Raw genomic sequence first — 21,992 nt, forward strand, 5'->3', positions numbered from 1 at the left:
GTAATTACCGCTTATTACAGCCAATCACAGCGCTCCGTTTCATCTGTCACGATTGAGCTCACATGCACGTCGGGAAATTATTGTTGTGAGTCGTAAACTGGTCTTTTGTGAGTGCCAAAAACCAGTTCGACTTGACTAGGCGATTCATTTTCGCCCGTTTCGCCCGTCGGCCATTTTCGCCACACAATGTTCCCAACAAAAGCAAAAAAGAAGTACGACGAGGTGCACAGTCGAATGGAACAGGGAAATTTGTACGGAAAAGAAGTGTCTCTCGATCGTGCAGTGTCGTGCAAAGCAATCGAACAAGAAGTCTGATAAAACAGGTCGGTCGAATGTCGAAGAGTGCGAATAATAATCCCCAGTGCACGGATTATGGGGTAGCTTCTAAAGGGAGAGGCTTTGTGAAAACGATGTGGCGTTTTTTTCCTACTTCATTCAAGTTTCTCCACTCCCTTTTCCCCGTGGCGCTGATGCTGACGGGTTTAGTAAGGGTCGTGAAATCGAAACGGTGGGCGCTGTGGAGAAAGGAAAATTATGAAAGGACGGAAATGTCGGCGACAAAATCGTCGTTCGGAGCTTCAACGGAGTCAAGTAGGGAGAAGCGCGGAGCGATGGATAAGCGCTGGCACAAGATTCTCCACAAGAACAAGTTCTTCTTCCGTGTGCCGCAGCAGCAGTAGCAGCGACGATGAAAAGTCGACCGTGTGCCATCGTCGTGGTGGTGTGTCGTGTTGGATTTAATCGATCACAAAACGGCGAAAATGGTGTGTGGTGTGAACGCAGCAAAATCCCCTGCGAGATGAAATGCTAGGCGACGGTTCTATTCGGAAGCATTCTAGCTGCACATAACCCGGGGAGACGGCAGCATACTTACACCATTCCCGAGGAACCGGGCGCAGAAGTGGTTCTGCACCAACACCATCGTCAGCGGGCTAGCTGGTTTTTCATCCCTCTTTACATTCCTCCGCGCTTGCATAGTTCATGGGGGGTGTCTCCGTGGCGCTGCTTAAATGGCCCCACCGATATTATGCTCCGTTGCGAATTAAGTTTGTGGAAAAACGACCCCAAAAAAGCGGCCGTGTGTGGTTGTATATGCGCCGATGCGTGAATCGAGTGTGCTTTTCACTCCGGGGGAAGGCACACCGCTGTTTTTTTTGTTTGCTGCCTTGTGTGAGATTTCGGAAAATTCATTGAAAGAAAAACCTGGCAATTTCCCTTACGCCAGTGTTAGTAGCACCATGATAGGCCATGATCTATGATGTTTATGGTGGCACCACCGTTCATTGACGACGGTCCATTTTGCGCTGGTTTTTCGTGCGAGGATGGAAAATGTTTCCACTCGTCTCTGTTATGGTCGTACCGATCATTAAATTAAATTGCACTTTTCTTTATGGAATTTATCAACAATATCATTTCCCAATCGGAGATACACCACCGCCTCTTGAACCGTGACCGCGACGGGGCATTGTGTAATCAAAGGAAACAGCAAACAGCGGTCCAGAGGGGGAGTGCGTTTTTTCCTATCGCAGTTTGCTTACGTGTGTGCGTGTGTGTGTGTGTAGAAGATGTGCTGCGCGCTTGAAGTATTCGCAAAATTCACAACTCACGGGATGGTCGCCGCCCTTGAAGTAGTAAAATGTTCGAACTTATAAAATATGTCTTATGGTACTAGAAATGGCTTAGAAAATTATCCACTGTACGCCAACGGGTTGCTGTCCCATCCTTCCCCATTGAAGCAGCAAGCCATGGACTACCCTTTTTAGGATTTTTCTGGGGAGAAGAAAGTTGTCGTGTACCGGATTTGTAAAACCTGATCAAACATCGTAGGATGCTTATGATGTGGCGAGCACCACTCGTACGAACATCGAAAGCGACATCGACAATTTTTGAACTCTTTTCACGCTCGGAAACCCTCGGCTGAACTGCACCTTTGTCATTTGTGGTATAATCAATATTGATCGGTGCACTTGTTATGAGTTTTCCCACTGTCGTTCGTCCCATTCGCTGCTTGAAGGGAATCTTCATTCCGTTCATGTTTTCATGTTCTGTGGCATCGTCAGTGCATTTACTATATTTTTTCCGGGTATTTTTGCCATAGAAACCGTGACGAGAGAAAGAGCACGCGGTCCGATGCGCGTGAGAGCGAGCGAGAAAAAAAGGTTGTGGCGATTGTATTTGGACGTCAAAATGGGACAGGATTATGAATGGTTGTCAAAATATGCGTAACCACCGCAGGCGCGGATCGGAAATCGATTCGCTACGATAATTGTTCCTCAGAACATGTCGGGTAATCCTTTTAAATGGGTAATTTAATAAAACAGAAAACTCCATCTCATCTATCATTGCAGTGTGCGTTTGTGCGTGTGTGCGAGTGAAGCAATAATCGTGGACCATATTGGGTGGGCGGAAGAACCGTGTACAAAGTGCGGGTGTACGATGACGGAAGCTGTTGCTGTTTGAAGTTGGAAAGATTATAAAAATCAATCAATCCTTCGTCTAATGCAAGTGGCGAGCAGTTCATCCCAATCAGCTCTCGCTAGCAAAGCGCATCAGGAGGGAGTCCCAGTTTACTACGTGTGAGAAATCGAAGACCTGCTACGACTGCTACGAATTATCTCCTGCTGTTCCGCTCCTCCTGGACGATGGTGGTGCTGTAAAAGTGTGTGCACGACCGCCTGTACGTGTACCCCAGCAGTGTACGGTCGTCGTCGTCGTCACCGTCGTGTGATCCGCGACGATTGCCGGCTTGGAGCAACATTAAAAACTGCCAGTGTGTGCCGTAGTGAGCATAGAAGGTGCGAGCGTGAGCATAGTATGCTCTGAGAAGTTTACACCGTGCTGCTGCTGCTGCTGCTGGGTGGTTCCTTCCCCCAAAACGAACGGGGCAAAATTCGCCGAGAATACACTACCAGCTCCCGTGCACTGTGCAAAAATTTAAAAGTAGTTTGGTTCGCCCCATAAACCCCAGGGAAGGTGTGTGACGGGAAGAAAGCAAGCGCGTGTGTGTGTGCAAAAAAAAGGGATAGTCAAAAAGCGGGCAAGAAAGCTCTCCATCTTAAAAGGTGGTTTGTATTGCTTCCTCCTCCCGTTCCGGCTGCTGCTTGTGTGTTTCGACGATTTTCTTTCTTCGCCTTTTTCATGAAATGTCATGAGAATAAACCGAATCGAAGATAGAATGGATGACAACAGTTCGCTCGGTCACCAGAACGGTGGCGGTAGTGGCGTTGGCCAGCTGAGCGGAATCGGCGGAGCGGGGAGCGGCCAGGGCGGCGGCGGTATCGGCGACATGGCCAACAGTGGCGGTGCCGGCAGTGGGCTGGGTGGCAAGGGTGGTGCCGGCGGAGGCGGCGGCAACTGCGACGATCAGAACAACAAAGCGCCGTCCCAGTACTCGATTCCCGGCATACTGCACTTCATCCAGCACGAGTGGGCCCGTTTCGAGCTCGAACGATCGCAGTGGGACGTGGACCGGGCAGAGCTGCAGGTGAGCATAACTAATGGACCATAATCTTTCCTTCTTTTGTCTCCGATGCTTAAAACCATGAACGTACTAGATATCGTCTGATGTGGGCATGCAAACGCAAGACACAGCACGTTGATGTTTCGAATGCATTTTCTCGATTTCTCAACCTATTATCCTAAGCATACGATTAATATATTTGGAAGTCACCAGTAAAGGTGCAGTTGACTCACGAACAAATGCCATAACTGATGGGAATATTATAAGCACAAAAGTAGGCCATGAAAATATGTTATATTCAGATAGTGAAATCTGTGAAAAGTAACACGATTTGCGCATAACAAATGGTAGCAAGCATAAAAAACTAATATTCGATTATATTTCTCAACAGCTGCTGCTTTGGCAAAGCCTTTAAATCAAGCCCCTCGAATGCTGCACGGTACCCAAAATGCAAAAAAGTAGCTTACGCCTCCGAGGAGCAACGCACAGCAATCCACTTGCCAGTTGCAAAACCATAGGATTGCTAGCAAATGGAGCGAAACCGAAGAAAGCCAGACGCTGCAACGGTCAGGCATGGGGAGCAAAACACAAAACGCTAGACAGACGATTCCACTGCATCAGCACTGATTGGGTGGAGATGGGGGCGGTTACGCGGTGCATTACTAGACGCATCCGTCTTGCACGCACACACACACTCACAACCAAACGCACTCTTCGAAGCTGCGTTTTTGAACCTTGTTTAAGTGAGGGATCGCACGAACCAGACCAGAGCCCGATGGTGATGTGGACCTTTGTTTCTGTCCTGTGGTGGAACAAAACTAAAAGTAAAGCAACGGAGATGAGGCCTGGAAGTTCATGGCACGACCGTGGCATTAATGTCGGCCCGCTGGGCGTTTGCTCCTTTGCGCGAGATCCACGGGGCACCATCGGTTGGAAATTAAACTTTTATTCCGGAAGTTTTTTCCACGCGGACGAGGGCCACGAGAGGATGCTCCAGGGAGTGCGGGATCAAACGAACGGAAGGGACCGGCCGTACTTCCGCTATTGTACTACCGGTGCCCTTGGGCGTAACCAACCCTTTGTGTATATGGTCCTCCTTGGAAGAGATTCTTGTGGCCGTTTGGTTGAACGGCATAACGAATGACATTTTTCCTTTCGTGACGTTATTGACAGCCGAAGTTGTTTGAACCGTCCTTTAATCGATCACATCGACCGGCCACACTTTGCAGTGTGATGGTAACCGTCCCCCCGGATAAGACTTTTATGCAAACGCGCTCCCGGAGCCGCCGGGCCAAACGCGTCACAAAGTTCGGTACGTGATGTAATTAAATGTCCATTCTCACCAAGAAGTTACGCAACAAGTTCGATAAGCGGCGAGCCAACCTCGGAAACGGTAGGAGAGACTTTCCACTCTACATTCTATTTGCTTTTAGCTTGGAGAGGCACTTTCCCCACGTCCCTCTGGTACGTCCTTTTTCGTCCAATCATCCAACCGGCAACCTGTTTCACAACGAACGAACGAATTCGCTCGGAACAACAAAACGGCCGAGTGTTGCAGGTGGATTTCTTCCTACTCCGGTGTTCGGTCGCCATAACTTTGAGACGTTTTAAGTATGCTCACCAGGAGGATGGGGCGGCAAGTGTATGGTTTTATATGCTCCCCCCGGCGGGTTGGTGGCGAAAAGCGGAGCTGGAAAGCGTCAAGAAATCAGGCACCATATCGCGTAACCGGTTTTATGACTTCTCGCTGAATTTCGGTGCGCTCCATCCGTGACCCATTCATGAGTTTGGAGCTTGCTGTGGAGAAGGAACCGTCAAAGGTCGCAAAGGCCGCACGGTGGTTCGGTATTTTTAACACCCACCCAGCCCAAAGTCTCCGGTGCGCGTTTGTTGCCATTTTTAATTAGCTTTACGCTGCTACGATCCAACGGACCGAGAGAGATTATCCTGGTATGATGCCCGACTGTTCCCCGTGAGCCATCATAATCGTATATTCCCGAAGGGGCAACATTTTCATATCCGTTTGTGGCAAATTGATTAAACATTGTAGATTGATGCAAATTGGGGATGAAAGTGACATTTGCCTACGCCTGGGTTTTTAGCACTCAAACCGATTGCTTTGATTGCCATTTTTTTCTATGGATCTCACCAGTACCGACTAAAAACGTGGTAGTATGATGCAAATTTATGCTGCGTTGGCGAAAGGTTTTAGAGCAGAGTGTCCCGTTGTTTCAACGATCGGATGACCTCAAAGGAGATAAGATTGAAAGCATATTTGGCGAACAACCGGTAACATCGGCTTTGGAGTGTGTGTATGTGTCTGTTTGCAGACGAGTTTATTGAGGATTCCCACCAACGGGTGTGCAAAAAGTACATCATTCCTATGGAAAAGGCACATTTTTCCTTCCACCCCCGGGAGTATCATATGTCGAGGGTAATTTGTTTACTGCCTGCAGAGGGGGCCACCTTCTATCCTTGGCCCCAAACGAAACGTGTGTCCGATCGATAATCCTCGATAAGCTGTCAGCTTTTCTTCCGCCTCTCCACCCTCCCCCCCAATCGCAGGGAAGATACCAGTTCGGAATCCCCGTTTCGTGCCCATGCAGCCACACACACCCTTATCGTCCCGAACAGCAGGAATAGGTGTATTTCCCATTAGCTAACAGTTTACTCACTGTTGCCTCGCGTGTTTTCTTTTTGCCTACGCACCCCTCTTGTTTCTCTAGCTGCGTGTACACCTCCCAGAAGGGGTGTAGGGTGATTTTTTTCCACACAGGGTGACCCGTTACCACCCGATAGCAGCCCCACCACTCCCAGAGAGGGAGTGCGGCGATACGCCAAAGCTCGCAAGGTCATTCAAGGCTGTGAAGTGGCTGGTGGCCTGTGAATGTGTCGATGCTGCGTTGCGGTGTGTGGGGTTGCTTGGGAAATTAAAGGGCTTTAGCGTAGTTCGCCGTAGTGTGTAGGTACTCGCACAGACACACGTCTTGCGAGGGCAGGGGCGGAAGTCCGATGCGCTGGACTATCATCGCCTTATCAGCGAATGGCCCGCGACTGCCTGTCACGTAATGGGCAACATGTTGTTCAAACATTACCTCGCCAAACCGATCCTCAAGGGAAGGCATGACTTCATTCGTTTAACTGTTTGACTCTGAACGCGGGCGTATTTGCTGACGGGCCGGGCTTTAGGTAGAATGAGTTGCGTGTGTCTATTTCATTCGGTTTCGAGCAAAGTATTATTTTACTTTTCTGTTCTGTTTTGAACGTAAAAATTAAAGAAGTAGTTGACAAACATACGTAACAAATTGTTCTTACAGAATACACACAATTTTATTCGAATTAGTAAGAATTGCTTTCCTTTAATTACTAATTAGATAAGTTAGTAACTAAACTATATCAAATTCGTGGAACACGTCATATGCAGCATCGTTAATCTCGTTATGCAGAATTAATTTCATGCTCAAAGCAAACATTCCCTTTACCACACATCAGTCGATCCATAAACCAACGGCAACGTAACTAAATAGCTAACCGAACCGCACAGAATTATTTCAAAACAAACCGTCATAAAATAACGATTAGTACAAACCCTCACAAACGCACACATTCCTCCCCTTGTCTCTCTTGATCGCTGTGATGCAAATATTTACATCACATCTCCACCCAACCTTGGTGGAAGTGGGAAGAAGGTACCTCGGAAGAAGGGGCGGGGTGGGAGGGATGCGGTAATAACGCGCGCGCCTGGGTCTATAATAGCCAACCCGCCCCGGACGGGACCAACACAGACCGACACACACAGTCACACACACGGGGAGGGAGGATGTTGACAGGATTGGATTAAATTTATTAATTTAAACAATCATCCCCCGACGCGACGAAGTTCGCGATGCAACGCAGCTCAGGAAGAGACTTTTGCGAGAGATGATGGCCAACTCAACTGCACCAAACCAATCGTCCCTGTCAACGTGACATGGGCAGCGAAGGACATCGGTAGAGTGGAGAGATAGTTTGTTTATCGTTTTTTATTTGCGGTTGCCAATGTCTACGAACAATTTCTCCATTACTGGGTTTCGATTCATGCAATGGAATGTTTCAAAAGGTAGAGAGAACATTTTAAAAGCATAGTGGATATTTTCAACCGGTTGAGAGAACTTTGCAATCATATAGGGGAATGTTTCACTTCAGCTAGGGGAATTTTGAAGATTTGAAATGTTCCCTCTATCTATTGTAACATTCCATTATATGGATCAAAACCCTGTAAGGTCTTATGAGAAGCAATAATTCTTTTATTTAGGTCTGGACAAAATTAACACAAGCTCCTTGCTTCGAATATACTAATTAGTTGCTTTGGTAAGAGGTTCGTTCCCTTTCCAATAGAATATGCATCAGGTGAAAATAAATACCATCACTCGTCGATGCAAATTATTAATTGGCACGTATCCTGCCTGTGACCTAGTTACTGGATGCTATTGCTAGCACCCAATTAAAATGTGCCGTTCGATTTAGATCCTGCCGTGTTTCAAAGGAAGGTGTCAGGTGATATGTATCCTCTCCACGAAGGGAAAAACCAGGTGTCCCCTTTTGCCTGTATGATGTCGTGTACTGTTGTTGTTTGTTGTAGATATAAATCTAGTTAAGTTTCTTGCCACCGGATGGAGGGCCTTTTTGTCGACGGCTTCCGGTTTCGGGCGACCGCTTGGGAGAGCCCTTCTTGGGTTTGGATTTTCCCCCCACCCTTTTCCTTCGCCGATCGGCCAACCGAAGAAAGTAACACATCTCTCGAGAACTCCTTAAAATAGCTCTCGCTACTAACCACCCTGCCTTCCTTCCCCTTGTCCGAAAGGCGGTTCTCGATACCCATTCCGTCGTTCTCTTTCTCGTCGTTATTGGTTGGGAACGAAAATCTCATTAGCGTGTTTGTGCTAATAACACCTCGTCCACCGTCCACCGAGCTAAACCGGCTCCTTACGTGTGCCGTGTTCCCATTTATGGCCGCCGGGGAACCCTTTTCGAGAGCACTGTTCCTTTCAACTTGGCGTTGGCAGAGACTGCGGTTCAAATGACCTACTCTGAGTATAGCAGCCGGAACCCAGTTTCCATTTGGTGGCCATTCTGTGGGGGGAAAATGGTTGTTGGAACACAGTCACAGCAGGGAAAGTGTGCCCGGAAAAAAGTAGTGGCCAGCCAGCCATTCTAAACATTCACCACGTCGTTTTTTGTCGTGTTCGTTTTGGGGTGCAACAAACATGTTTCTGTTTTCCCCGGAGCAAACTGCATCCGATGTTCTCTTCTCCTCCTTCGAGGAAGAATCATTGATCGGTGGAGTTTTGTATCAATGGGAATGGTGAATACCGAAACGCAAGGGAAAAAATCGATTCTCCGAAACACACACCACGGACCTTGAAAGTAAAACAACAAGCAGCTAACTCCCGGAGGACTGGTGGCTTCTTGTGTGTGTGGGTCGCTCTGGAATGGATGACGGAATTGTGCACGATTTCCGGCCGATAAAATCTCAACGGGTGAAAAGAGGTGGGTTGTTTTTCTCTTCGGTTTGCACATCGGAATTTTCCCAAGTGTAGAAACACCACCATGTGTTGGCTTCCATCCTTCCATCCGGTGGGAAAATCGTAGAATTAGTGCTCCGGCACCTGATGATGACGGTGGTTGTTTTGCGGCAAACATTAATCGATTGGCACGTTAATGTAGTATTTCTGACGAATCATCGACCTGTAACGAAAAACCCCCTCGGTGAGGCTATTTCCATGCGCGCGGTTCGTGATATAAATAGTACACGAGGTGGTGATACGCGGTGGACGCTGGAGAATAACATCATGAGTTTTCCTTTCTTTCCACCACTTGGGCGAGTGTAATAGCATGTACTTATTTGGGATGTTTGTTCCAAGCAATCCTTAGTTATTTTGCTTACACGAGTGAATCACATAACTTGGCCAATACATTTCTAGTAGAAGGAGTAGTAGGCAACATTTCGATTTTGGAATTTTAGGGGTTCAGAAATCCGATTCCATAAACTTAGCAGTGAATCGAATCTCTTAGTAGCTCCTTTGTGATTTGACATGAGCGAAAAGATTCATCAATCACGAAAGAAATATCAGTCTTAAAAAGCGATTAAAGTTACTATAGTTAGCGGTTGAATGTTTGTAGTATAGACGACCAGTTGAAAGGTACAGGATAAGGTAGGCTATGATCGCTTTTTCGCATCAGAAAACGAGCGCGAATCACAACAGTCCTCGCAAAAGTATTTTTTCGACCGGAAAGCGATTTTCCCCTACTTTTACCACTTGGTAATTCTGGTCTCTGGTAGATCCTAGTAAGTGATGAATTGTCTACTTACCCGTTTGTGTTGCCATTTGGAGGTTTGACGATTCAACATCAAATACTTTACAGTAGGCTGGCATTCTTGATGTTTTGCGTACACTGCCGGGGTTGCTAGGTGAGGTGTAAAACGCTGTAAGGAATGAGTAATTAAAAGAGGTCCACAATGACCTAAATACTAATGAGGGATCTGAATCCCAACGAGGGATCTTTTAAATCTATGTCGAAACCCTCCATTTGGAGATCAAATTTCTGGTGGAGATTTAAGTCGCAAAAGTGTTACGAAAACTGTCCGTAATGATTTGAATCTTTCAATTCATTAGTAAGATTCTATCCACTCATGCATTCTTACTCATGCCCACAACATTTATGTTCTCCTTTAACAACAACAGAGTGCAAAGAAGAAAGCGACCTTTCCAACGGAATCCTTGCAATGTTCTATAAAAACTTTACCACCCTGTGCACGTTGTGTTGCTTGATCTCTCATCTGGCATTTATGTTAGTCCTTTAGGCTTATCCGACCACTGTTTTCTCGTTCGTTTGGAAGACGCACAGCTGGAGATAATACTAACAAGCCTTTTTACCTTCGCGCACAGACAGGTGCTTGGATTTGGATGAACATTTTGTACCGGAGCGAAAAAATCCACCTCGTGCGTAACAACAAACTTTTCCCTTCTGTGGACCCACCCCTCACCCACACATTTCGTTGTCCTCAGCCGGACGCTCGCCTGCATACCAAAGAGAGTCCTATGTGTCGTGCACGAGGAAAAGTTACAAGCACGTTTTCCGTCGAGAAGTGGAAAAGTTTAGCTTTCATTCGCCTAAGCGTATGGCCCGGCAACGCGGTCTACAACGTCCTCTCCACACTCGGGAACCCGGTACAGATGACAGACGGAAGCCTTAGTCCTCGGGTTCTTGGGGGATGGTGCTCCGGAGTAGGGGGAGCACATAAATCTGTGGACGTGGCAAGTGAAACGAAACAGGTGCACAGCCCTGTTTACAGGAGGATGGAAATTTGTGTTTGTACTACATTAACAAGATTCGTGTGCGCTCCACGTGATGATGCCGGAAACCGGGTGGAAAGCGGTCGCGAGGGGGGGGTTTTCAAGTCTTCGCCCGGAGTGTTTACAATACGCCCTGCACTACTCCGGGATTGTTTTTGAAGCTTATTCGTTAAGGCTTCCTCGGTCGCTCACAAAAGATAGTGCAGCTAGCGGAGGAAACTTCTTGAACCAATGTCCAGAATGAAGAAATCTGCAAATGACTTAATAACTTTTACCCGGTTTTTGGCAGCAGTATAGAGAACTTACCTTACCTCTCCCTCCAAGATGGATGAGCCGCGTTTATTTAGTTCATTAAAATGAAAGATGATCGAGAATCGGTGGTGCGAAGAGAAAAGAGCAAAGGGTCCTCATGGTGGCGGCAATCTTACGGCGTTCGGGCGGTCGTAAATTTAGATCAGCTCCACCAGAACACGGTCTAGGGGCGGTCTCGTGTGTGTGAAAGTAGACCCGGGGGTCGTATGTCATTTTTGCGCTTCCACCACCACAAGGAGGAGGAGGACCACCTGTGCGCGTACTTATAATTATGACACGGGCCTTGGATGTGACCGGCATGTGCCGGATTGAAACGGGTTAGCATATGGTTTCAGGTGTCCATGTTTAGCTTTTTGTTTGTTTTGCGGTCTTGGCTACTTCTTTTGATTCTGAACCAAAGTACTGGAAATTCTTCTCGTAGGTTTCTCCAAACATTCCGATGAATTGTTTATTCGTCTGCCTTTTTTGCATAAACAACATTCCGTTGAACTTTTCGAAGAATGTTTCCAGTGAATGTGTACAAAAATTCGCCCTTTGCGTGTTGTGTTCTTTGATTCTGGCTCTCGAATACCGATTCGCCCCAAGGTGGGGGGAGACAAGGACTATGTAAACCATTACGTTTATCATGGTTTGCTCGAAGTCACTCTTCGGGGTTCTTGTGACCTTTAACACTGGTTCGATGATAGATGGTCGTATATTTCTAAGCCCATCTGTGGCCGCCACCGTGTTTCCGTTCTGTCAAGATCAAACGGCCGGATTTCAATTGAATTGAATTTGTTCGTCGTGAATGTTATTGGACGGGGTGTAGTTGTTTCTCAAGCATGACAAACAGTTTAATGTTTATTCTAGTATTTCCGATGCCCGAAAGGTCGAGAGTGTCGATTGGGATGGAATCATGGGTATGTTTTACTGAGTATGTTCATGAACCAGATCAAATAATGCAAATGGGAAGAAGCATACTCTCGTCCGTTGAAGCATGGAAATGTCTTTTACAACGTGCCGTAACGGTTTAACAATTGTTACTGCCTCATACATTAGCCTCCTCCAGTGAACAACTACCGCCGCCTGGTTGTTCGATTAAAGAGCTCGTCTTTCTCCCCACTTTCGCCAAAGTGTTCCACAGATGTTCGCGGCTGCCAACGTGTGCGCCACCAAATAGTAAACAAAGTTTGCTCAAAACCTACACTCGTACACGATCAGTGCATACCACCACCGCGCATATCATCAGCATCGAAACTCGCGTTCAAAGGAAAGGAAAACTCCCCAGAGCTGATGTAGCATTAGAAACGCACCCCTGTCTCTCTGTCCGTGTATGTGTATGTGAGGGGGGGGGGGGGGGTAAAATAAATCGGCATTGGGGGGGATGTGGATCGCAAAGATCGTCCCTTCCTTTCGTGTGGCACGTCGTGGAGAAACGGATTGATTTGTTTATTCTCCCTCTATTTCTGGCCTAATGAACACACAACTTTCCGGAATGGACCTAATTTACCCTGGGGGGCGGTCGGGATGGGGTGGAAGGAGAAAGGGGGCAGTGTGTGGCGCATGCATTCCTTGTCGATGGTCGTTAAATGGTCGATGCAAAAATTGTCAAACAAATAAACGGATATTATTTATGATCGTAATTTATACCACAAATAATCATCACCCGTAATTTGATGTTGGATGGAAGGATGAAGTATTCACAGATAAATTGGTTGTTTATTTACGATAATTATATTGATACTTATTTTATAGTCCATAATATTGCTGGAGTTCTAGTTGTGTGTGAGTCTCAATTTTGCTTTCTCTCGCTCTGATTAGAATTTCCAGGACATAAGCTTTTACCTTCCATGCTAGGGAGCAATCCTGCCGCCCCCTCGTAAACCTCCCGGTTTCGCCCACACAGGAGAAATGTGTCATTTCCGCATTTTCGATACGCCCACCACCGCGACACACAACTCGCAAGGAAACGAGACTCGAGTCGAGTTTCCATTTGTTTTTGTCGGGTGGAAGTTAATTTTGAACCGCAGTTGTGGAAGAAGCGCACAAAAACCCTCCGTGTGCTGCATCTTCGCAAATGGGCAGCGCCAACATGAGTTGGGGAAGCAGTGTAGATTATTTATTTTTATCTCGCCAACACCCCCCGAATGGTGGTGGTGTGGGATGGCGTCCTCTTCCGGCGCCTTTGCGCGCGATTGTGTCTAAAATTATAGACTACACTCTCACCATCGACGAGCCCGCCGTGTTCTTGTGTGCGCGGCAAAGACGGGAACTTGCGCGAGGAACCGTCGGTGACTTCGGAGTGGAAGAAGGTGTTAAGGGTGTCTATGTTCGATGGGTCTCTGTTTCGTTTTTGTTTCATGCTTGCCTCCCCCACCACCGTGCGGATCAAATCTGCATCCACGCCTGGTGCGAGAAAAGAGAAAGGAAGGGCAACATAAAACCCCCCCCACCGGCAAGGAAGAAGGGATGTGGCTGTAGGACAAGTTCGTACACTTTTCAATATCACGGTCATGACGCTCGCCTTCTCCTCCGATGTTGGGGATGCTAATTCACCCCCTCCCCCTTAGTGAGGTGGAGGCAACCAGTCAAATGTCATCCCATCGACCTGGTGATGCTGCTGGACGGTGGAGATGCTTTTTGAGCGAATTGTGTCCTCGTCGACTCGATGAAAGCAGCATACATGGAGCTGTCGAGAATGAAAGGGAGGATGTAGGACAGGTTTTGATCGAGTCCAACAAAAAGGCAGTGATTGTCGTGAGACTGGAAATGATTTACGGCAGAAGGAATTAGCTGTACATCATGTACGGCAAAAATGTTGGCCAAAGGGCCTCACATAACCAGTATTTACTATTTGGTGTCTCTTAACCGATAACTCTCAAATGAAAAGGATTTTTTTATAATACAGAAACATAATCAAATATGGTTAGGAATTGGAATTGGAATAATTACAAATACTGTCCGTGATGGTCAATTCATTATTCTGATTCTAATCACTTATTCATTTGTACAAAGATCAGTTTACAAAATATAATATATAACTATGGGTATAAAACCTTTCTAACAGAATAAGTTTGCATTTTTAAAATATTTTTATCTCTATTAAAAAATAGCTCATCTTCTATTTCTTTTGCTCGCAATATTATTTTAAAAAAGATCTTGACGATTTACTAATACCAAAAAGGTTTTTTTTCAAAGGGAGGAATTTTTTAAACTATTCGAAACCAACGAACGTAATCGTTTTACAATTCCGCCAATCAATTTCACAATGATATCTCGTTGATCTTTTCACCTTCACCTTGCGGCTTGTGTGAGATTTCGCGTTTTCACATCGCAACGAAAGTGAACCCAGTGAAAAAAAGGTAACGGGAAAGCCAGCCGCCGTTCGGTGAAAAGTTTTCACCAAAAATCACCTCCCACGCTCACCGAGCCACCCTTCAATATTGGGGTTGGGGTGTTGGAATACCTTATCATCATTCGTTTAATCATCCCACAATCAACGCATCATTAGATAGCGATATGAGCGGGTGAAATGGGGGAGTGGAGAAAAACGGGTGGGGTGGTGTTTAAGAAACACCGAACCAAACCACTACCGTGCATTTTGATTCGAACGCAGCTGATGAAAAACTGAAAGTGAACCTCGGAAAAGAGGGGAGTCTTGATCGGCTGGACATTGGCGTCCCCGCGCGGGAAATTGATCGAGGAAGATTATCGCTTACGCAAATTTCCTTTCTCACCACCTATAGACGCTTTTCTTTGCCTTCACCATGCACCATCGGCGTAATCATCATCATCATCATCATCATCATCATCATCACCAATATCGATTGGCTTTGGAGGTTTTTACGGTGTACCGATAAGGATCGATCCGTCATTAAATCCGCTGCCGACGCTGGCCGTAATCTGACCGGATTTACTCTACCCCCTCTCCCACACACTACCCCCTGCTCCATGTCCCTCGCACGCACCATCGAACGCATAGTGTTTTACGGATTAAGTAAGTTACGCATGCAACACGAATGAGGCAAATTGTCGGTTCGTTTGCGAACGGCTTTAGCGTCGTGTGGTGTGTTATCTCTAATGAAGTCGTGCGCATTATTTTATGGACGACGAAAGGAAACGAAAGAAATCCCATTTGTGTTTGCTTATTCGAATCCGTTGGAAGAGAGAAGGAAACAGTTTCGCGAAAGAGATTAGTCCACAATGGAACTATTAATTTGCGTAATTTCGTTTAGTGTTTCGCACATTCTCAAAAAGTGGCAATAAAAACGACCTTAATCGTTCGCCTGAATGTATTTCTATATCTGGACTGCTCTTATCAACGAACAAAAAAAAATTAAAATAAGCGCTCAACTGACCGAGATCCGGTTTTATTTAAGCTTATTACTCATTTCATCAAAGAGAAACAATTAAGGTTCCAGAAATGGTTTTAGTAGCTATGGAACATTTGGTGGTTGGACAATTAAAATCTAACCTATTTTCATTGGAAAAACCTACCGGTGTAGCTCCTGGCCGTGACCCGTTGTTGACTGACAAGTCCTGCGATAAGGAACATCCTTGACCGTCCAGAGAGAAGAGAATCCTATCCCACGCGATAAAAGTTTCACATACAAGTTGACAACGCCATGCTGTCAGGTACAGTTCCGACCGCATGTTGACACTCTGCTACAAGCATACAAGAGAACTAGGAAAATGCTTCCCTGCGATTGTTGTTGTGAGAAAAAAAAGGAAACAGAAAACAATACTCTCAACCACAAGGAAGCGACTTGGCGTGAGGAGATGATGCGAGGGAAAGGCAAGGAAGACGCTGGACAACGCAATAGGCGAAAGTGGTTCCGCGGACACATCATACCACCCCCTGCTCTCCCACTCGTATATTCGCGAATGATCATGATGGTGATGATGATGATGATGAGTGGCTTATGTTTATTCAATGTTCCACTGCCAAAAGCTTTCTGTTTCTGTAGTGGTGGTGGTGGTGGTGGTGGGCGGTGGCCTCCTCCCTGTTGTGTGTTTGTTGCCGTTGTTCCCTGCCCCCCCTTTCCCACCCACACGGGCGTTGTGTTTGTGTTGTGTGTGTGGAAAACTGGGCCTAGTCTTTTGTTAGTGCCTCGGTGCAACAATCCGGGCAGGCGTTGTTGTTTTCCGTTGTGTGCTTTTCACGTCGTCGAACACAACACTGTGTTTCTTCTGCACGGTGGCCCCAGAGTGAACACGCGTCACGGGGTAAGAGAGAAGCGATTTTCCGGCGTGTTAGGTTTCCCACCGTGACAACAACTCTACTCCACGTGAACAGAAGGAACCACATTTCACGTGTAAGATACAAATTTTCCTTTCATTTCTGTTTGTGCGTGTGTGTCCTTTTTTTTTCGCGTGTCCTTCCGGACGATGTCGAATGTCGTTCTTGTGAATGTATATTCGGACTTGTGCCCCTCTGCCTGCGGTTGATGAATGACGTGTTTAGTTGAGTGTGTAACACCAACATCACAACTGTGTGTCTTGGTAGTTAGTTGACTTCCTGTGTCATGGACACACTCGCCGGACGCCCCCACATCGAGCGATAACGGAAGGTAATGTGAACCGTCAGCGTCGTAACCGTATCCTAAACCATTAACCATTTGTGGCCCAAATCGTAAATACGCAAATATGATCGATCGCGAAAGCTTAGAACAAGAAAGCACAGAAGCGTGGAATGGTGTGAAAATTGAACGCCACCACCCCCTCTTTTGGTGGACTTTGTCGTAACATATAGAATATCGTAGAAGATCGATAGAGTCGCCAGTTTTGTGTTTGGCTTATTCGTTTGAAACCCGGTATTTTCAATCTTCATCAATCATGTTCGCTCAATCTATGAAAGTATCTTAATTTAGGTGCAAAATAACATGTAACTGGGAAATTGAAATTTCCCTCGTAGGCAGCAAAAAAAAAAAACAAAACGGAAACATACAAAACATGTGTCAACGTCACTCTCCACCAGGCAGTCCTTTTTTTCAAAAGCTTCGTTCCTTCTCGCTACCGGGAACTGAAATTTAATTATCGTAATAAAAAGATACATTGCCCGTTCCACCGTGATAGGAAAATAAAGAAGAAAGAACAAAAAAAACACACAGACCGCAACCAAAATAACTCCTACGCCACGAGAGAGTGCCCATAGCCTTGGGACAACAAGCGGAAAAGCTTTCTTTGGCGGCGCGCGTTTTCTTGAGCGTGTCCGGTTCGTTGTCGTGTTGGGTGTTTGGAATGAGGTTGAGGTTTTATTTTCTTCTACCCAAACATTCTGAACAACCACCCTGTTTAGTAACGCCTTTTTTCCCGAGAGAACGTTGTAGTGCTAAAGATAAAACGAAGAAAAACAACACGAGGCGAGGTTGTTCAAATCGATGGAAAACGTTACCCCGTGACACAAACCCCGGCAAAAAGGCAATAATCGCGCCAGAACGGGATCGATCGGACTCCTCTTGAGGCGAGAGGTTCGACCATGTGTGCTGGTGGGGGCAGGTGGGGTAAGGATCAAGTGTCACGCAGGAGCGTTTTTCGCAGTGGTTATTAAATTTGAGTTGATGGAAAGATGAACCGATAGCACGCTCGTCCTTTTATCGGAAGCAAAGAGGACGGGGATTATTATATTTTGTTTGTTTTCATGCTTGCACTTCGTAGCACTTGTGGTAAATTAATATCCCATTCGAGAGGGTTTTATCCTTTTCCATTAAAACGAAATAAACTTGTGACTGAGGCGAAAGATTAAAGGAAAATATTATCTGTCCGAAACTATTTTCGGTATGAGTGGTTTTAAAAATTGTGTGACAGATCGCTTTGCACAGCAAGCGATTCAATCTAGTTGCCATAGATGAAGTAAAAAGTTCAGTTTTCAGTCATCTAAGTAAACCTTTGGAAAGAAGACGTTGTATTTCAAATTCACTCTTGAAACAATGGGGTGGTTTTATTTTCTAAACTTTAAAAAAGGGTACGAAGATGAAGATGTGCACGTTCCACCACCCAGCAATGTGTGGCCCTAATTGCAACAAAACACGCTCGTGACAGTTTCACCATCGCGTTTCGCGTGAGATGGGGCTTTCCAATTAAAATCAGCGCGCCCCAACTCCCCAAGATGGGAAGAGGGAAAAATTTCACATTCTTTCTTGTTTCGATTGTTGCTTATCTTTTCCGTTTTTTTTCTCTCGTCTCTCTTTGTAGGCTAAAATCGCTGTACTGGTGGGCGAACGTAAGGGTCAGGAATCCCTCAAGTCCGACCTGATCCGGCGCATTAAGATGCTAGAGTATGCTCTCAAACAGGAACGAGCCAAATTCCATCGGTTAAAGTACGGCGTCGATCCGCCGATGAACGACATTAAACCGCCGACCGACGAGCCAGGAATTGGAACAGAAGTAGCTCCCGGTGAGTAGAGAGCCTGGAGATGTGATTCACGGCCATCGTGCGTTTGCTAAATGTTTCCCTCTTTATTATACCCCCCTTCATCGACCAGATCCGGAGGTACCGTACAGTTCCGTGTCGAACATAACTTGGCGGCAGGGCCGGCTGCTGCTGCGTCAGTATTTGCAAGAGATCGGCTACACCGACACAATCATCGACATCCGCTCGAACCGGGTGCGCTCGCTGCTCGGGCTGAACAACAACAGCGAGCAGGAGGAGAACCTCAGCCCGAACGTCAACGGTGGCACGGAGTCGAACAAGCGTGCCAGCGAGTCTCAAGGTGAGCCTTCGGGGGGGGGGAAACAAATCAATTGGTAATTGGGTTGGCCTAATGCCTACTCTCAAACTCTCCAATCCTATCGCCTCCTTCCAGGACGCCGAACGCCGGCCAAAAAACCATCGTCCGTAACCGAAGCAATGATACTGGACTCGGAGGCGGCGGTCATCGCCAACTTTGAGTTTCTGGCCCGGGAGGACGTGGAGATGTCTGACGATGACGATGTCTCGGACGAGATCGACGTGGTCGGCGACAGCGAGGATACGGACATGAAGACGACAAAACGGAAAGCCAAAGGAAGCACTTTGAACGACGGTAAGCAACACCACCCCCAAAGAAACATCGATTTAAATGTATACGTTGGGGCGGACAATGTTATCCTTCAAATTGTTAACATGGGGTTTTCTGTTCGTTCTCGTTTCCCGCTCACCTTCCGGAACACACACACCCCTCGTTGCTTTCTGGACACCAGATATCGACGCCGAAACTGATGAAGTAATCAATGAGTTAAATCCACTAACAGAAGGTGAGGATGTTATTATGGAAGACAGTAACAAAATCGGCTCTGGAGATGATCTGTATGTTGGTGAGTGATGGACAATTTCCTTCCCGCGATGCGTCGGTTCTGGAATCGTTCAAACCGATGCGGATTTCGCTTAGAACGGAAGCGTGTAATCCTTCCATTTCCATCCGCTTACGGTGCACCTGCATTTCGCTTTGCAAGAAGCGGCTTTGTTAGTTCGAAAGTCGTCTTTGTTTCAGTATTTCACCATTAAATTATTCTTAGTGTCCAATGGTTGGCAACGGGACATCATAGTTACGTTTAGCGCACTTCTGAATGAAACATTTTCTCGAGTCAACATCTGAACCGGAACAACAGAAGCAAATGTTTACTAGATAGGTTAATAAAATTTGTTTTCCGGTTAGAAATTTTACCATTATTATATTATTACAAACGTTTCGATTGTTCTACGATGAAAATTTAAGCCATGTTTATACTCGAATTGTGCCATCGTCTTTGATTGGCTTGATCATCCGTTCTCGTGCATGAATATTTTATTTTTTGGAACAAAAAATACACTTGAACAGGACGTGAACTAACCAAAGTACATACATAAAAACGATTCCCGACGACAGTGTATTCGTTTCTCCTTCACCGCAGCATCCGATCATCTTCCATCCGTCGTGGCACTTTGTGTTTATACAATCGGGTTTTTGTTGATACATCACACCACGCAGGGTGGGGCGGGTGGTTGCTTTCGCATTTTTCGGGATGACCGGGGAGGGGATGAAAAGTGCCTTGTTGAATATTACGCTGTGTGCTAATTTTTTCTTTCCTATTTGTTTTTCGTTTCATGGGTTTGTTTCTTCGTGTGGTTTCGGTACCGTTTTTTTCTCTTTGTAGGATACAACAAAACTGGAATGCCGCGTCATCCAACGATACCTGGCATCGGAAATGACGAGGAGGTGGATTCGTCCCTCGGCGAGCTGGCCCAGCTGACGGTGAACAATGAGACCGAGTCGCCGTACGACGTGTCCAACTCGAAGGAGCCATACCGCAAAACGTGGAACGCCAAGTACACGCTCCGCTCGCACTTCGACGGCGTGCGGGCGCTGGCGTTCCACCCGCAGGAACCGGTCCTGATCACTGCCTCCGAGGACCACACGCTCAAGCTGTGGAATCTGCAGAAAACTGTGCCAGCGAAGAAGTCTGCTAGTCTCGACGTGGAACCTCTGTACACGTTCCGCTCGCATAACGGCCCGGTGCTGTGTCTCGCCATGTCGGCCACCGGCGAGCAGTGCTACTCGGGCGGGCTGGACGGTGCAATCAACTGCTGGAACCTGCCGAGCTCCAACATTGACCCGTACGACAGCTACGACCCGGAGGTGATGCGCTGCACGATCGACGGCCATACCGATGCCGTCTGGGGCCTGTCGGTGAACCACGCCAAGAACACGCTCGTCTCGTGCTCGGCGGACGGCACGGTGAAGCTGTGGTCGCCATCCGGCAAGATACCGACCAACAGCACCACCTTCACGTCCGAGACGGAGGGCATCCCGACGTCGGTCGACTTCGTGAAGGACCAGATCGACCGCATCGTGGTCGCGTACAGCAGCACCCACTGCATCATCTACGACACCGAGACCGGCAAGCAGGTGGTGAAGCTCGAGGCAAGCAACGAGATGTCCGGCAACCTCGGGAAGCACATCAACAAGGTGATCAGCCATCCGACGCTGCCGCTCACGATCACGGCGCACGAGGATCGCCACATCCGCTTCTGGGACAACGCCAGCGGTTCGCTGGTGCACTCGATGGTCGCCCATCTGGACGCGGTCACCAGCCTGGCGATCGATGCGCACGGACTCTACCTGCTGTCCGGTTCGCACGACTGCTCGATCCGCCTCTGGCATATGGACAACAAGACGTGCGTCCAGGAGATTACCGCGCATCGGAAAAAGTTCGACGAAAGCATACTGGACGTCGCCTTTCATCCCTCGAAACCGTTCATCGCCAGTGCTGGCGCTGACGCAATCGCAAAGGTGTTCGTTTAAAGGGGCAAATGGAATGGGAAAAAAGCAAACACACGCGAGAAAGCCGAGCGCAACGGCGGTGAGTGTAAACGCCCCCGATAGGAAAAAGGACACTTGGTGGTGGTCGCTTAAACGGGAAACGGAGCGCCCCCGGACATCGTTGTTTCAATGTCGCGCACCTGCTCTGGCTTCATTTGAGGGCTTCACTATACCTTTTTTTTTAATTTCACTCTGATCCTATCCATACCAACCATCCGGTGCCACACGGATCACTGCTGGAACTGCTATGCTTGCTTGTTTCCACCTGCATAGGTACACTTTAAATGGTTTCCCAACCTCCCCCATTTCACACACACACACACCTAAGGCCGATGATGATGGTATGACGGAAGTGTTGTTATTCCTAGGGAAAAAGTGCGCGCTGACGATGAGATTTTTACCGTGTCATTACCGCAAGTCAAAGCAGATCATCATAGAAAGGGTCGTCGCGTAGGTTACAACTTCCGTTGCGAGAAAGAGAGAGAAAGAGAGATACATACCCGTGCGGGAAAGTATGCGGATTAAATTAGACACGCGGTAAACACAAATGAAGATAAGCGAATCGAGTAAGTTTAGTAAAATATATTATTAATAATTCACACCTAAACTCACTGACACACACAA

General features: G+C 47.0%; 1 protein-coding gene across 1 annotated transcript; it reads left to right on the forward strand.

The window, feature by feature from the left end:
• The first annotated feature begins 194 nt into the window (after positions 1 to 194).
• On the forward strand, positions 195 to 21,787 carry LOC131282361 (striatin-4). Its single transcript, XM_058311799.1, has 7 exons — positions 195 to 323; positions 2,349 to 3,484; positions 18,283 to 18,484; positions 18,573 to 18,800; positions 18,894 to 19,112; positions 19,270 to 19,323; positions 20,203 to 21,787. Exons 2-7 carry the CDS (start codon positions 3,149 to 3,151, stop codon positions 21,348 to 21,350), a joined length of 2,187 nt encoding a protein of 728 aa, XP_058167782.1. The 5' UTR covers positions 195 to 323; positions 2,349 to 3,148; the 3' UTR covers positions 21,351 to 21,787.
• Positions 21,788 to 21,992: the final 205 nt, after the last annotated feature.

The sequence above is a fragment of the Anopheles ziemanni genome, chromosome 2 (assembly GCF_943734765.1).
Source record: "Anopheles ziemanni chromosome 2, idAnoZiCoDA_A2_x.2, whole genome shotgun sequence".
Lineage (NCBI taxonomy): Eukaryota > Metazoa > Arthropoda > Insecta > Diptera > Culicidae > Anopheles > Anopheles ziemanni.